At 40.2% G+C, this 15,446-nt stretch overlaps 1 protein-coding gene across 3 annotated transcripts; it reads left to right on the forward strand.

The window, feature by feature from the left end:
- The first annotated feature begins 2,883 nt into the window (after nucleotides 1–2,883).
- LOC135335888 (uncharacterized) lies at nucleotides 2,884–15,147 on the forward strand. 3 transcript variants are annotated; one of them, XM_064531548.1, is made up of 14 exons: nucleotides 2,905–3,020; nucleotides 3,209–3,296; nucleotides 3,366–3,485; nucleotides 4,335–4,633; nucleotides 5,104–5,205; nucleotides 8,704–8,952; nucleotides 9,732–9,833; nucleotides 11,244–13,507; nucleotides 13,606–13,678; nucleotides 13,725–13,831; nucleotides 13,940–14,104; nucleotides 14,164–14,239; nucleotides 14,291–14,403; nucleotides 14,769–15,147. In XM_064531548.1, the coding sequence occupies exons 3-14, from the start codon at nucleotides 3,481–3,483 to the stop codon at nucleotides 14,979–14,981; spliced, it is 3,768 nt and encodes a 1,255-aa protein (XP_064387618.1). In that variant the 5' UTR covers nucleotides 2,905–3,020; nucleotides 3,209–3,296; nucleotides 3,366–3,480; the 3' UTR covers nucleotides 14,982–15,147. The 3 variants fall into 3 exon arrangements, with proteins under 3 accessions (XP_064387620.1, XP_064387618.1, XP_064387619.1); XM_064531549.1 differs by having other exon boundaries at nucleotides 3,209–3,276; XM_064531550.1 differs by lacking the exon at nucleotides 3,209–3,296 and having other exon boundaries at nucleotides 2,884–3,020.
- The last annotated feature ends 299 nt before the right edge of the window (nucleotides 15,148–15,446 follow it).

The raw sequence follows: 15,446 nt of genomic DNA on the forward strand, positions 1-15,446 counted from the left end.
TGAAGACATTAATTTTATACTCTAGTTCATCTTGTGGACTCTCATCAATATAGGTAAAGATCATTAACATTTTCTTGTAAAAACATTGCACAAGGAGGTACACTAGTTTATTAATATTACTTGAACACTAGTTATATTATAACTCTTTACTTGTGTTTGCAAGGATGTGATTGGACACACCGTCATGCACTGCAGTAGCCTCGAATCCAGGCCGATTAAAATACGGCCTGCATGGTTTAATTAATCATAGGCGTGTGGTCCATACACACCCATGTACCGGTAATCTACTATGCATGTATATGAAGGTTTATAGCCTAGCCTAGCTAGCTAGCTGTGACCTCTATGGTGTTGTCGAGAAGGCTTGCACACTAGTCTGAAACCAGAAGAGGCTCTCATCTACCTCTATGATGGTTGGATGGTCATGATGTTTTGAACTTGGTTTCTGTACAAATGAGAGCTTCTTCTGGCTTCAGACTAGTATGCAAGCTTTCTCGACAACACAATAGCTTCACAGGAGACAAGTATTTGTTAAAATTAATACGGAAAGAAACTAGTAAATAAACTAGTTTACGGTATAATTTTACAAAGGTTTTTACTATAAAGTATACGAGTTACCCAGATTCTGGGTAACTCAGTTTGCGCATGTGCACTATCACTCATGCAATAGAGACCAAGCTGTATTTTAATCGGCGTGGTCTCAAGGCTGGCACTGCAGTGGCAAGATACTAACCTTTGCCCTCACCACTGTACAAGTCTTGTCAAATACCGTGTATAATAGCGGCTAATTTTCAGGGGGAAAAATATTCGTGTTGAGCAATATTTAGTCCGTTTGTGGATAATATTTTCGTGATTGCTTGCACTGCATTCATTTGTGGGTAAATATTCGTTCAGTGTTCATCGACGAATATTTTGCCCCCCGGAAATCACCAGCTATATAAACGGTCAGGTATGTGCTCCTGATACAGTATAGTCAGGAGCAGCTCCTGGTATAGTTCATTGATCATTAATTTATAAATGCTCTATCAAACCATTATTTTGCCAATCAATCTTAGACTGCATGTATGTATCTACCAATGGACACTATTACAGTGTCCATTGGTAGATAGTACACTCAGTCCTACATGCTATAATAATATACCTGGTTTTAAAGTGTCCTAATTGAACAGCTCAGCAAAACTTCAAAGGATAATCGCTTCATGACACTATCCAATCTATACCACAGAATCCAATATCAACATTGACATGTTGATAACACGCTCCCAATTTACAACAACGTTTGGCCATACTATACTTACTTCATGACTCTGTGACAGTGTTTGTATTGTTGTGAGGTATACATTGTGTGTGCTGAATGATAGTCCAGAAGCGTGATACATGTAATTACTTTGCGGCTAAAAATGTTATTAAAACTTCATCACAAACGATTAATAATCAATAGTATGTCTACTCGTGCAATAAGGGATTAATAGCACTCATAACAACTGGCTAGGTTAATAGTTAGTATCCTTGCCTTTAATCCTATATTGCACTCTTAGCCATACGTACTATACTAGCTGTATAATTATGTATTAAGGCCACCATAGACCAGGCAACTTTCAGGCAATTTGTTGCCTCAACAACTGCCTCGTGTATGTTACAAATTGCTTACAATCTGTTGTATGCAAGTTGTTGCCTGACCATGGTCAATAGATTGCCTGAAAGATCAAAGGATTTACTTTATCATTTATTTGTTACACTAAGTCCGGCACACTACCTATATGCTGTCATAATGAAAGCACGCGGGTGCTGATGCCTCGGTGGAGGTGCCAAAGCTACATAACATAAATCTATACTAACAGCTTTATACACACAGTAAACATTTTTGCATCAGGCAGAATCACAGGGAAACTCAGGTAATGATTGACCATGATTGTATTAATGGCTGCATGAGCTCTCTTATCACCCTTGCAGCTACCAATAGCAAGCGTTCTAGTGCAGAGCGAATTACTAAGTAGAGTAGCAACACTCAGTGAATAACGAACTCTTCTGAAAAGGCTGCTACTTTAGTCACATATTTACTCCCTCCAGATCTATTCCTCTACTGGAAAACCCTGGAAAATCCGGGATCCTAAGAACAGAAGGAAAACTGCTGTTTTACTATTTGGATTTACGCTATTGCAAACAGGAGTTTTCTTCGCAAATGCACTATTGAGCAGTGACAAAACTGTATGCTAAGTTACAGTCATTTTTCCCCGAGTGAAGACCAGTGACACGTTATTCCACTAATCTGATAGTATGTATGTATGTGTTTATGTGTTAGAAAGATAACATATTTATTTATTTATGTTCACAATGCAAGTACTACACATATTAAAAGTTGCGAATTGGCAAGTTGTGTCAATTATTACTCTATATTTTGTTTTTATTCGCATATCTAAAGGGAAGGTTAACTTCATAAGGTGTTATGCATTGTTTGTTGTTTGAAATGTGTGTATAGTTAGCCTCCTTAACCTCCCCTGAAGAGATGAAGTGTACGGCCTGGGATCGAGGCTAGTGTACACTAAGTTCATTGCCTAGTCTGTTGTGTTAGCCTTGAGATCACTGCAATGATTGACTGCATGTATACCTATATAGACAAGACTATACTTCTCATGGTCATTCACACGAGCTAGTAAAATTAATGATAAAGTCTGCTGAGAATTGATTAATAGCTATTTTTCACATCCATTCATGTGAAGAATATTTGTCAATTTGAGATCTGAGAACTGGTGCATGGCATCTCCGTGAATATGTATAATGTGAGCTAGCTGGTGTTGGGTTGCAGGTGTGTGCATTGTTGTTATTTTTAGATGTGAGTTGTTGGTTTTAGTGGTTCCCTATATAAAGCATCTTTTCCTGTGTGGTGTACTGACGTGACCATGTTTGGTATTATACTAGTGTGTAGTGACCAACAATGATTTGACCAATCATAATTACTGTCAGTCTGAGTGTTGTATAGATCTATATAGAGTTGGTGAGAAGCTACTCTAAACAAGAATCAGGTAAATTGCTAATAATTATGTGCAAGTACTCAATCAATCGTGGTTTTGTGAATACTATCTTGTGCATGTTATCTGCATGGAACTGGATGGCTTAGATGACCAGTGGGTTCAGATAATCCGTCTATAATACGATGTACTTGTTCCACACCTGTTGTTCGAATATTAACATGATCTAATTTACTATACAGGTACGTATGATCAGGAGTACATTGGTCTGATCCACCCCTATTTGAAATTGAGCCGTCACCATTATGAGGTGATCATCATTGGCACTTGGTATGAATTTTCCAATCCTCCCCCTTGAGTCAACACACACTTTGTGAATCTATTGTGTATTAATTGCAGAAGTTGAGAGTTGTTACTATCACTAAAGCTGTGGCTGCTACTGATCGTATGCAAGCCTTGAGTAAGCTATATATAGTGAGGTTACGGAGACATTGGAAGCAAGTCACTGCCTGAAATGAGGTTAGTGCATGACACCACTGTTGTTTCACTGTTTATGTCAGCTATTAATATCAGTTGGCATGGTTACAGACACTCATGTATCATTGTGTATCATATATTTACCGGCCACAACATTATCACATGCACACCCAAACACTATCAATGATGGCTGCACTCATCTTATCTCCAGGGCTGTAAGAACCATGCAGGGGGGCTGGGGGTAACTTCCCCCTGGTTTTGAGACAGTGAGATGGGGTGGGGCTCCTCTGCACAGCCCAGCAGATCACATGCAGTCCTGATATTTTATTTAGTGCCTTTTAATCTAACCACATTGGTTAAATGCATGCATGTGGTTTGCAACAACGTACACTGTACAGTATAGCTAAAGTAAGTTGATCCACATGCAGCTGAAATTTATATACTTAGCTAGAGCCTCACTATGGCACAAGGAGTATTCATTCTTTTTTCTCTTCAGCACCTCAGCGCCTGCACATGATGAAGAAGGTAGGCGAACTAAGACCTTCTTACGAAGCTTGATGAATCCCCAGTGTCTATTCTTACTTTATAATATACACAAGTCGCTATTAACTGATTCGCTTGACTTTGAAGCTCGTGACTTTGCTTCCACTAACACACATCGAATAAACTATTTTACTATATAGCTCTCACATGCAAATTATTTCATTTATGTATCTTCTCCTGTTTATCTCTGAGAACATACAAATGTAAAAAGTTATTCGCCTCCGGCGGGACGGGAGGGGGAATTTCCCTCCCGGACCCACCCCCTGGGTCGCAAGGAGAGGGTACATTCCTTTTTTATGCCCCTCACCTAAAAAATCTTCTTACGGCCCTGATCTGATCTCCCCATAGTGACGACCTTGCTGAACAACTCTACTGGGCTAGTCGTGATGGTCATGACCAAAAAGTACTTGAGCTGCTACAGAGAGGAGCTCCACCCAACAGTGACTACTACACTAGAGAGCAGCTTGGACTCACTCCACTACACAAGGCATATGTTTACAACCATTTCCGCAGTGCAGAACTACTCATCAAGTTTGGAGCGATTGTAACTGCTTCAGATAAAAATGGCTACACCCCCTTACACTGGGCATGTCTCTACAACAAGAAGGACACTGCTAAGCGGTTACTGGAGCACCACTGTCCCACAGGTGAGCTTGGATGTTAGTCCAGCTGTGTCAGTAGGCATCTGTCATCTTGTCTAGGTGTGTGACAGTGACCGCCATTGTAGCTAGCAAAGCTTCACAGTAGGTACATTTGAGAAGTCGTCATTGTACAATTAATCGTGGCCACTATGTAACGTACTTACACACATATTAGCATGTTTTATGGTCTGGTAGGTAAAGGGTTATCCCATTATGGAAATACAAATACAGCGGAAAAATTTGACAATATTTTAAGTTTGGCGACTGTAAATTTACAATTTTATACTGTTGATGACGTGTATTAACTATTGTATGCAAACCATAATAATTATTGTAGACATTGGCGAATTTATTATATTCCTATAATTATTTATTGTTTGTATGTTGTGTCAATGTCTGGGTGAGTGCTACACACACTAAACCACATGTACTGTCAGTTTACGTGCTCCTATATATATATTCAACCAACCATGCAGATATCAAGAGCAGTAGAGGACAGACTGCTGCTGGTGTGGCCAGAGATGAGGGGTACCATGCCTTGGCTGATTATGTGGAGGGGTTCCAGCCTGGGCCTAGAGGTGAGTTGGCCATCAGCTGTTGGTCACAGTAGTCAGTAGGTATCAAGTGAGTTGCATGGTCAGTACAGCTAGATCAGTGGTTTCCGTGTGATGCCGTTCATGCACCTTCCATAATTATGTGTTAAATCTAATTAGTGATCAATTTCTTTGAAGATGTTAGGAACGTATTTGCAAATAGTGTAATATGATTGGTCACAATCTCGATCCAGCAAAATTTGTATCCATAGTTTATTTTATTGCCCTACGGCAGTTTACTTTGTACATCTATAGCCCTATAATCACCACTATCAGGAGTCAAGAGCATGAATATTCATACACTCCTGCCACTATCTACAGCCTTGTGTATACAGTGCAGTGGCGGATCTAGGATTCTTGGGATTCCAGGGCTCTGAGCGGGTCAAGGACTGTTATTTTACCTTAAAAAAAAGGTCGTCACTTATTCAAAACAGTGAGCATGCGCATGAATTTATCCCCTAAAAAAAGGTCATAACTTTTCATAAGCAATCTGCATGCACTACGCTGGAGAGTTTTTAGCCTTCAGAGTCACTGAAACTGCACAGACAAAGCTTCGCAGGACTAACAAGGACTAAAGGTTAGTGACAAGTGCATGGAACAACTTGCTAACTAGTTGCTTGAGCCTCCCACTCACTTCTTTCTCAAAGGGGGGGTTCAATTGAACCCAAAGAACCCCTATGGATCCGCCACTGCAGTGCAATACCACAGTAAGTGTATGACTAGACAAACAATTATGCTTCAGGGACTTATTTGTATACCTTCTTAGTAGTCTCATGGATCAGCCAGACCTGAAGGACTGTCTGAGCACTCTTGGTGTAGTTTTGTTGCACATGCTGGAATTCCAGTGGCTCAATCAGATTGACTTATTCTAGTCAGGTGATATTATAGGAGGCAATAAAGCACTGCACGTTGCTCAACGCATTTGAATAATCAGTAACGCATACATTACGCATGCAGTGGCGTAGCCAGGGGGTGGCAAAGGGGGCAACTGCCCCCCCCTTTTTCTGGATCTCTACTACTCTGCTTGTTTTTGTATCTGATTATCTTGCTGAGCACTCCCTTTCTTCGGAATCTTGCTGCAGTTAGCTAGCTAGTAGGCAAGCAAAACGATTTAGTCTCTAAACTGTGAGCTATTCTGGTCTAAATCTATAGACCGTTCTTGTTCTTTGCTAAACTATAGCTTCTTCTATGCAAATAAAACATCAGGCCACACCCAACTAAATAGAGAAGTCAATTATGACGTCATAAAATTGACTTCTCTATTTAGTTGGGTGTGGCCTGATGTTTTATTACGTCATAATTGACTTCTCTATTTAGTTGGGTGTGGCCTGATGTTTTTGCTAAACTAGCCAAACTAGCTTCTTCTATGCAAATAAAAGATCAGGCCACACCCAACTAAATAGAGAAGTCAATTATGACGTCATAATTAAGAGGCATGGCTTCCGGGCAAAATTTCGGCGCTGCGCGGCTGATAAGTTTTTCCCCCTCTTCCAAAAAATCCTGGCTACACTCCTGGCATGGTAAACACTTCATACTTGACGCTGCTACGAAGCATAAAGGGGTCCTTGGGCACAGAGTTAGCACCACAGGCAAGACACATAATAGATTGAAGCACGTTCTTCGGAGAAAGAGATGCCTGCGCTTGACGCTTTGTACAATTAACAAATACGCGGGTGCGTAAGGTCAGGAATTAATTACATTCCATTGGTCTGGCACATTCCATTGTGAAATGACCTCAAGACAAGAGTGCTCAGATCCCTTCTTAGGATGTGGCTGATCCATGAGACTTACCTTCTTATAGTATACTCACATTTTTTATAGTCCCTTTTGATGAGAATACTCAGTGCAATATTATCTATCTTGCTAGCAGGTGAGAGATCACTGACAGTTTTGATAACAACTTTAATACAACAAAACAGAATCAGCACAAAGACAAGAACTATAAGAACAAAAGGACATAACAGGCACTAATAAGAAAACAGGGCGCAGGGCCCCATAAACAACAACAAAAGACTATTGTTACAACCATAGATAGTAAAGGAAAGGGATTGGAAACGCATTACGTCATATGTCACAATCCTACTTACAGAGTCTTAGCCTCGATTCCAGGCCATTTGTTGCGATGAATTCGAGGTTACATACAGCTTAAGCTTTTATGCTTATAATTATATAATGTATATACGGTGGAGTACCTAGAGCTTGAGCTCTAAGCTCATACTGTGGACAGTTTAGTTAAAGGATAAGGGCTTCATGATGGCATCCATATATAAGTAAAAAAAGCTAGATCTATCATAATTATTTTATTTACACATAATTATTATCTTACTGAAATCCCTTTGTGAGTTTTGACACTAGTGTATACTCTATAATTATACTCTATAAGGGATGCCAAATGTTGTTATATATTGTATGTAATGTTTAGAGTGGTTGCAGAGAGATTTAAAAACAAAAACAACAGTGTATACACACAAGCAAAAATAAACACGTATACTTAATATGAAGGTGAGGTTACTACGTGTCTTATGGATGACATTGTTGAATTCATGTCTTCCTAGATGCTTTTGTTTTGTTGAGAGAGAGTGGGATTTGGTTGAGGAGGACTTGCACCTTTTCTTACGAGCTTTTTGCTTCACATCCTAAAAAGACAATTAATTAATCACTTTAAAAAACATGATATAAAAGTTGTTCTAAATCACGATTGGAACCTAAATCACGATTAAGCCTCGATCACTCCAAAATAAGTTGCATACTACATTCTAGCGTGAGTGCTACAATAATATAAAACAATACAGCTAATCTGCAAAAGTCTATTTGAGAAATAGCTTCCACAAAATTATCACTATAGTACAACATTTTGTACTTAAAGCAGAGTGTAACTCACTAATCCATGCAATATGAGGCTTATGTAACTCACTAATCCATGCAATATGAAGCTTATGCTACATATCATACTATAGCTCTATTGTGTAAGAACAAGATTCTCTCAACCAATCCATATTACCTTTTATTGAGCAATAGAGCTTCTGCAAACAACTCACCCTAACTTTCAAGGTTGAAAAAAACGTTTTGGGGTACAATACACCATCCAAACTTTATGGGACCACTACCATTGGAAAGCTTATGTTTTTATGTACCCATCCTTTTCAATCTATGATTGGCTTGAACGCTGAAAGAATGATCTTGAAATCCAAAAATATAGCTTAAAAAACAGAAAATGACCTTTTGACTAACAATGAAAATCGTAAGTAGGATTGTACCATCCAGACTCTGTTAAAAACATTGGTGCACGTGATGCGTTTCCAATCCCTTTCCTTTACTATCTATGTTACAACTAGAGCAATGCTCTCAATAATTAACTAATTAACATTCTCAACAAAAACCATGGAAACTAATTACTCTAATTAAGTCATAAGTGTACAGTACTATTCCAACACCTTTGGCTTCTAAATCTCATTGATACATCCGTTTCTAACTATTATGTAGATCCTTTGTCCTCGTACCCAACACTGGAACAGCTGAGTCAGCTGGAGTGTGACCAATGGCTTCAACTTGGTGTTCGCTTGGGATTGGGCAATGACCAACTGGAAACCATAAAAAAGAGCCAACATCCCACAGCAGCAACTCTCCAGGCAGCCAAAATCATGAATATTGACATGCAGTGGAAGAATATTGTGGAAGCTCTAGTGAGCATTGGAAAGTGCAAGTTGGCAGAGAGTGTGTGCACTCAGCAAGGTCAGTACCATATAGAAACTGGATTATTAGTGCTTACTCGAATTTTAAGCGCATGCTCAACTGCAGGTTTTTTGTACTCGAATTGAAGCGCTTTTCCTAGAATTGATTGAGCTATAGTTGTGAGCTAGCTAGCTTAATTGTATAGTACATGGTATAGCTCTATAGCTGTTGATATCCATCTGAAAACTCTCTGGGCATGCATAGTGTTACAATGTCTGTTCATGCTGAGAGAATGTGAGATATAGATGAGGTCCTTAATTTGTTTCAGTTCCTGGTCAATGAATTTTCTGAACTTATAAATGAAGAGTAAAATGAACTATAACATAATAGTATAATATAGATCTAGTTAGGGTTGCCCGCTTGCCTTGCTTGCCCACTTTCTAGCCAGCTTACAAGTCAGCTCCCATCACAGAGACATCCGGTTGCTGGGTGGGGCTCGAAAATGACTGCATTATAGGTGCATTCTCGAATATAAGCGTATAGAGCTCTGCTATTGATCCAATGAGTGCATGCATGTGCTAATAATCCGGTAAAATTAATGATTGCTCCAGTAGATCGTATTACTAAAATATATTGCGAATGAAAACCAAATGACTGGCTCCTGTTAAATTACTAACATTGGTAATGTTCTTGTTTGGGAAACTACTCTGTCTAGTACTATTATAGTCTCTTTTCTCTTTTGCTATCCGTCTTTATATCCACACTGTACAATGTAATATAAGTAACAGTTGTATATGCTGTCTTAATTAATTATTGTACTATAACAATACCAACTGCAGGGGAAGGTGAGAGTGCTCTGTCAGTGAGTGCATTCTATGGCTGGCTAGACTGTGTCAAGCGTCTCGTGGAAACTTTGGGTCTCAATCCAAAAGATGAAAATGGTACCCCAAGAACAAGTTTTCCTTTCACTTTTAAAGCTCAACTTATTTGTTAGCCTGAGCCCAAAATATAATTACCGTATTTACTTGATTAAACGCCCTCCTTGAATATACGCCCATCTCGTTTAAACGCCCAGGGTAAAAGCTCTGTCTTTGTCAATAAACACCCATCTTAAATAATCACCCATATATGGGGCGGGTGGAGCTGAAATAGCACATGGAACCCAGTTGCAAGCATGGCAGCATAGAATAACAATACGTTTTATAATGCATCGATGGCAGAGAGAGAGATACCGACACAGAGGGCACTCCTATGACTTAATTTAAGCTGAGAAATAGATTTAAGCTGAGACAGCAGCCCATGAAGAGCACAATAACTGCTGCTGTGCAAGAGTTTTGGAGTAGACATAACAATAAACGCCCTGCTGGATTAAACGCCCTCCTCGTTTAAACACCCCCTCTAAAGACTTCGATCTGAAATAAACGCCCGGGCGTTTAATCAAGTAAATACGGTATTTGTTATTAGTTTGTCCAGGGGTTAATTAAAGCACCTGCAAACAACTCTCAACTGTAATTTCAATTTATTTTTACAAACTTAATTATATCTGATTCACTCCATCCTTGGTGATTTCCAGTGAATATTAGCCATATTTTACTTAATTCCTATACAAGCACTATTTAACTTTTGAATCATCAATTCATTTTACACAGCAAAATAAGCAATACAAACGCAAAAAGTTTTTGTACATTGTTTTTTGCTATTGTCATATTGACCTGAGCTAGCTAGCTAGCTAGCATGCAGTCTAAGCTACTTACTACATGTTCATGAGGCCTGAAACACTGCAGTTCAATTCTTGCTCTGTGTTTCCAGTCTCAGAGGTAGGGGAGACTGTGTACAGTGCAGTGCAGTGCAGTGTTGGTAGACTTGTGCAATGCAAAATAGCAGCGGCTGCTGATATTGGTGGGCGGGTCTTGTCAACGTTTATGGCTTCCAGTACATGCAGTAGAACTACCTAGCTAGCTGCTTGGAGAAGTAGCTATAGCTCTCATGCCTGACAGCTGTAACTGTTCTAACTGCATATTCTGAAGCAGAAGTGGCTGTAAGAGCAAGCTTGACTGTCTCCACTGATGTTCAAATGACTGTTTTGCTATTTTTCCTGTAAATAAATCAGTTGTTGACTGCTTGCCTAGTAATTATGGCTTATAAACAACCAATAACTATTAACATATTCACAAGAATTGCTTTGGAGAGCTGCTGGAGCTCATTTCCAACTCATGCAAAAATGCTTGCACCATCCATCAACCCATAATTATCTTGTTTTTGTGTTCAATAATAAATAATTATATTAATTTTCATTGGACGCACGTAGATACAGACATTTTAATTACTATGACACACCTGCATGTATTCAGGTGTCCTCTTGCTAGCAGTAAAGAATGAGCGACATTCAACAGTGGAGTTTTTTCTGGCAGAATGTCGTTGTGATCCGAATGTGACCGACAAAGAAGGCAAGACACCTCTCAATCTGGCCAACGACCCTAAGATGATAAAGCTGCTCTTGAAACACGGAGCCAAGGCTACTAATGTCTACAAGAAACATAGCAAGCTCATCGGAAAGCTTTCCTCCGAGCGACCCCCACACCTTCCTCTGTCTGTGCTTATCATTGGCGATGGTGGCGTGGGGAAGAGCACTCTGTTGAAGTCCATTCTGAGCCCAAAAGGGTTTTGGTCTCTATTCCAGAAGGCAAGACCAGTAGATGACGTCGATGCAAAGACAGTGGGGATCATACCGTACGAAATATACACCAAAGAGTTTGGAAGAATCATCTACTTTGATTTTGCTGGGCAGAAAGAGTTTTACACAAGCCACTGTGCAATTCTGGAGAATGCTGTTCAAACCTCACCACCCATCATTATCCTCTGTGCTAAGCTTGTAGAAAATGAGCAGGCGATTATTGATTCTATGTATCGTTGGTTGACCCTCGTCCAAAACCAGTGCACCAATCTGAAAGGCAGAGCACACGTGATAGTAGTTGGTAGCCATGCCGACCAGGTGAAGGAAATTGGAAAAGATCCGCAGGCCAAAGAGGGCATCTTTGCGCCCATTATCAAGCAATTCCCAAAGTTTGAGTTCAAAGAGTTCATTCCAATGGATTGCCGCTTTGCTGATTCGAATGATATGACAAAAGCAAGAAAACAGATTCAGAAAAGCTCAGCTCTTCTCCGCTCTTCAGAAACCATCAGCCTGAATGCTCACACCTTTTACATCTACCTTGCCGAAAGCTTCAAAGACAACCTTGCTTTGTCGTTGGGAAATGTCTACGAAAGAATTAAGAGCGATCTTAACGAGGATCTGTCAAAACGCACCCAAGATATTCTTTCTTTCATACCCAGCACCGTCCCTCACCTTGTAGAGATCTGTGCCCAGCTGCATAAAAGAGGTCTCCTCTTGTTTCTCCGCAATGACAGCTCTCCAGAGAAGTCTTTCTTAGTGATTGACCAACCAACGCTTCTGTCCAGAGTCACTGGGACGGTGTTTGCTCCTGAAGGTTTCCGCCAGCACTGTAAGCTAGCTTCAAGCACTGGTGTGGTGCCTTTGTCGAAATTCAAAAAAGAATTTGATAGCTTCGACATAGAGATGCTGATTGCCTACATGTCTCATTTAGAGCTGTGTTTCGAAATTTTAGATGAGCAAGTTTTAGACATCATTGCTTCTTCCACTGACAGAGATACTTCTGTTCCTGAGTCTGACACTCGATACCTCTTCTTTCCAGGGCTCATTCGAATCGAAACTCCAGAGCGAGTTTGGAAAGACGCTCAAAGTATCAAGTACCACTTTGGTTGGATACTTGAAACATCTCAAAAAACCGAGTTTTTTGATCCTCGTTGCCTTCAGGTCCTCATTCTGAGGATAGTGTTCACATTCCGCCTTGCCCCTGCCAGTAACATAATGCATGATGTCCCTTCACTACAAAAATTCTGCTCTGTGTGGAAGAGTGGGATCTGCTGGTGCAACGATGATGGGATCACCGCACACCTCGAGCTTGCGGAAAATGGCCGATCTCTTGCTCTCAAAATGCGCTCAGACACAGTTCGACCTGAAGGTCTGATTCATCGCTCCAGAATTATGAGCACAATCCGTGAGACTGTTGAAAGTTTTGGCCGCAATGTGAATGTGATTGAATCAGTGTTCGGTCCAGATGAAGTTGTCAAGCATCCTCTGAAAAATCCCTCTGACCTCCCATTGGTCAACATCAAAGATATTGCAGCAGCTGTCTCCTCCAACAGAGGCACAATAAAATCAACACAACAAGTTGCCTTTGCCTTCAAGTACCTCTTACAGTTTGAGCCGTACGCTGGCCTGGATCAAACCACCATACAGTGTATCCACAGTGACAAGAATGCCAAGAAAAATAAGAAAATCTCCAAAGCTTTCATTTCATATTATGCCAGCCAAATTTCCGACCCGGACATTGAAGAACAGGATCAAGTAGTTCAAAACAGTCGCATGTACAGAAGAATCCTGAGCCCTTCTATTGTCAAAATTCCACCTGTAAGTCCCAGACAGGAGGTGGTTCAGGCCCTTGAGACATGGAGGAGTGAGACTGAGGGAACTTACAGCTGTCTGAGGGAGACTCTCAACAAGTACAGCGTCTTCACTGGGAGAAACCCTCTGGTGAGTGGAATTCATTTCTCGTATATAATTATTGGTCGTATGTGTATATTTATATTTGTCTTAATAATTATACACGTTATTTGGTCCCATGCATGCAGGACCTAGCGGGTGTGGCTCACAGCGAGGTTGATCTCTCTGTATTCCCAGAACCTCCTGCTACAGATGATACAGGTTTGTATATGTTTTCAATTACCTCATGGTTCATCACCACATGCAGGAAAAGACTTGCTACCACTAGATAAAGTGAAGAATGCAGTCATTGCAATCACTGCTGACTGGTACAGTTTGGCAATACAGCTGGATATTGACTACAAAACTAGAAAGGTATGAAATCTGAACATTAATAGAATAGTGAAAATCATGTAACGCACATGAGAGCACCGGAATATTCATCACTCAGACGTTGTCCATTATTGTTTTTGTCATGTCCAGGTCATTGAGCATGACCACCCATCGGCAGAAACTGGGTTCCATGCCATGTTGCAGCACTGGGTGAGGAGACCCTCCCCTCCCCCCTCCTGGTTGGCCCTCATTAGAGCACTAAAGTGCCTTGTCATCAATCGAGCAGACATTGCAGCAGACATGGAGAAACATCAGGTATGTTGTACAATTGTGTGTGTACAGTACATTGCATTAACTAACTCCTGAATGTGCAGGATGTGTTGGGAGTATCTAGAGATGGTGAATCATCCATTCCCTCTCAGGATCAGCAAAAAGTATTTGTCCAAAAAGGTTTGTAATCTATTAGCATTGATTTTAGCTTGACTAGCTTGCTTGCTACAGAGCCACTCAGTGTGGACCAGCACTTGAAGGTGGTGAGAGAGACCACCTGGGAAGCAAGAGCCAAATGGAAGTGTCTGGGAGAACAGTTGGGAGTTACCATGGGGAAATTAGAGGTGAAGACTGTTCCTTCAAAAAGTTTATCTGTCCCTAGGCTCTATATAATTATTATTTCTATCATTCTCGTAATAATTATACCGTATATATTATAACTAGAAATTTCTGCGGCCCAAAAATTCTGCGAATTCTGCGAATGAATGAATAAACGCAGAAATATTATCCGCATATGCTTATTAACCACGCCTAATTATTTAACAGTTGAAAGTTTAATTCTCAGAAATATTATCCGCAGAAGGTGTTTTTACAGCTATTCGCAGACTTTTTGGGCTGCAGAAATTTCTATAGCTAGCTATACGGTAATAGGTTTATTAGTGGAGTCATAACGAAGTAAGTTGATCATGTTATGATTTTCTTCCCACAGGAGATTCAGCACAATCGTCATCATGTAGCTGGAGCTTGTTTAACTGGCGTGCTGGAACACTGGTTGACCCAGACCGACTCTCCCCCCTCCTGGTCCGCTCTCATTGAAGCTCTCAGATCCCCTGCTCTTGGTCGGGGGGACATTGCCAGTGAGATTGAGACTATAGGATCACTATACATAGACAAGTTGACACATGAATTGTCCAAACAATAACTGCACGTCTTAGTATTATTTTATATAGTTCCTCAGACTTGAACACATGGATGCAAACACTGTATAATTATAGTGTATAGTGATTGGTATAGTGTATATAGTGATTGTTACTTTTTATGCATGTGGTGTTCATGACAATAATAATTATTATACGTACATACATGAACTTAACTGATGATCAGTGCCTGTTCAACGTCTGCCTTGAAGCAAAATAATAGCAGAATACTTAGTATCTATCGATCATGTTTGCCATAAATACTGCAATCTGATTGGCTAAAGGAAGTGTTCTATCCAACTTAGAAAATCATGTACTTACTTAGAAAATCGTATAAGTTGGATAGAACACTTCCTTTGGCCAATTAGATTGCAGTATTTATGGCAAACATGATCTAAAGTATATTAGATCATGTTTGTCATAAATACTGCAATCTGATTGGTTAGAGGAAATGTTCTATCCAATTTAGA

Source organism: Halichondria panicea, chromosome 5 (genome assembly GCF_963675165.1).
Source record: "Halichondria panicea chromosome 5, odHalPani1.1, whole genome shotgun sequence".
Taxonomy (NCBI): Eukaryota; Metazoa; Porifera; class Demospongiae; order Suberitida; family Halichondriidae; genus Halichondria; species Halichondria panicea.

What these genes read in the sequence shown, in the direction of transcription:
- LOC135335888 (XM_064531550.1), top strand. An exon ending in GGAGCACCACTGTCCCACAG is followed by an intron (nt 4,634 to 5,103) that starts GTGAGCTTGGAT and finishes CCAACCATGCAG; the next exon opens with ATATCAAGAGCAGTAGAGGA. An exon ending in TTACCATGGGGAAATTAGAG is followed by an intron (nt 14,404 to 14,768) that starts GTGAAGACTGTT and finishes TTCTTCCCACAG; the next exon opens with GAGATTCAGCACAATCGTCA.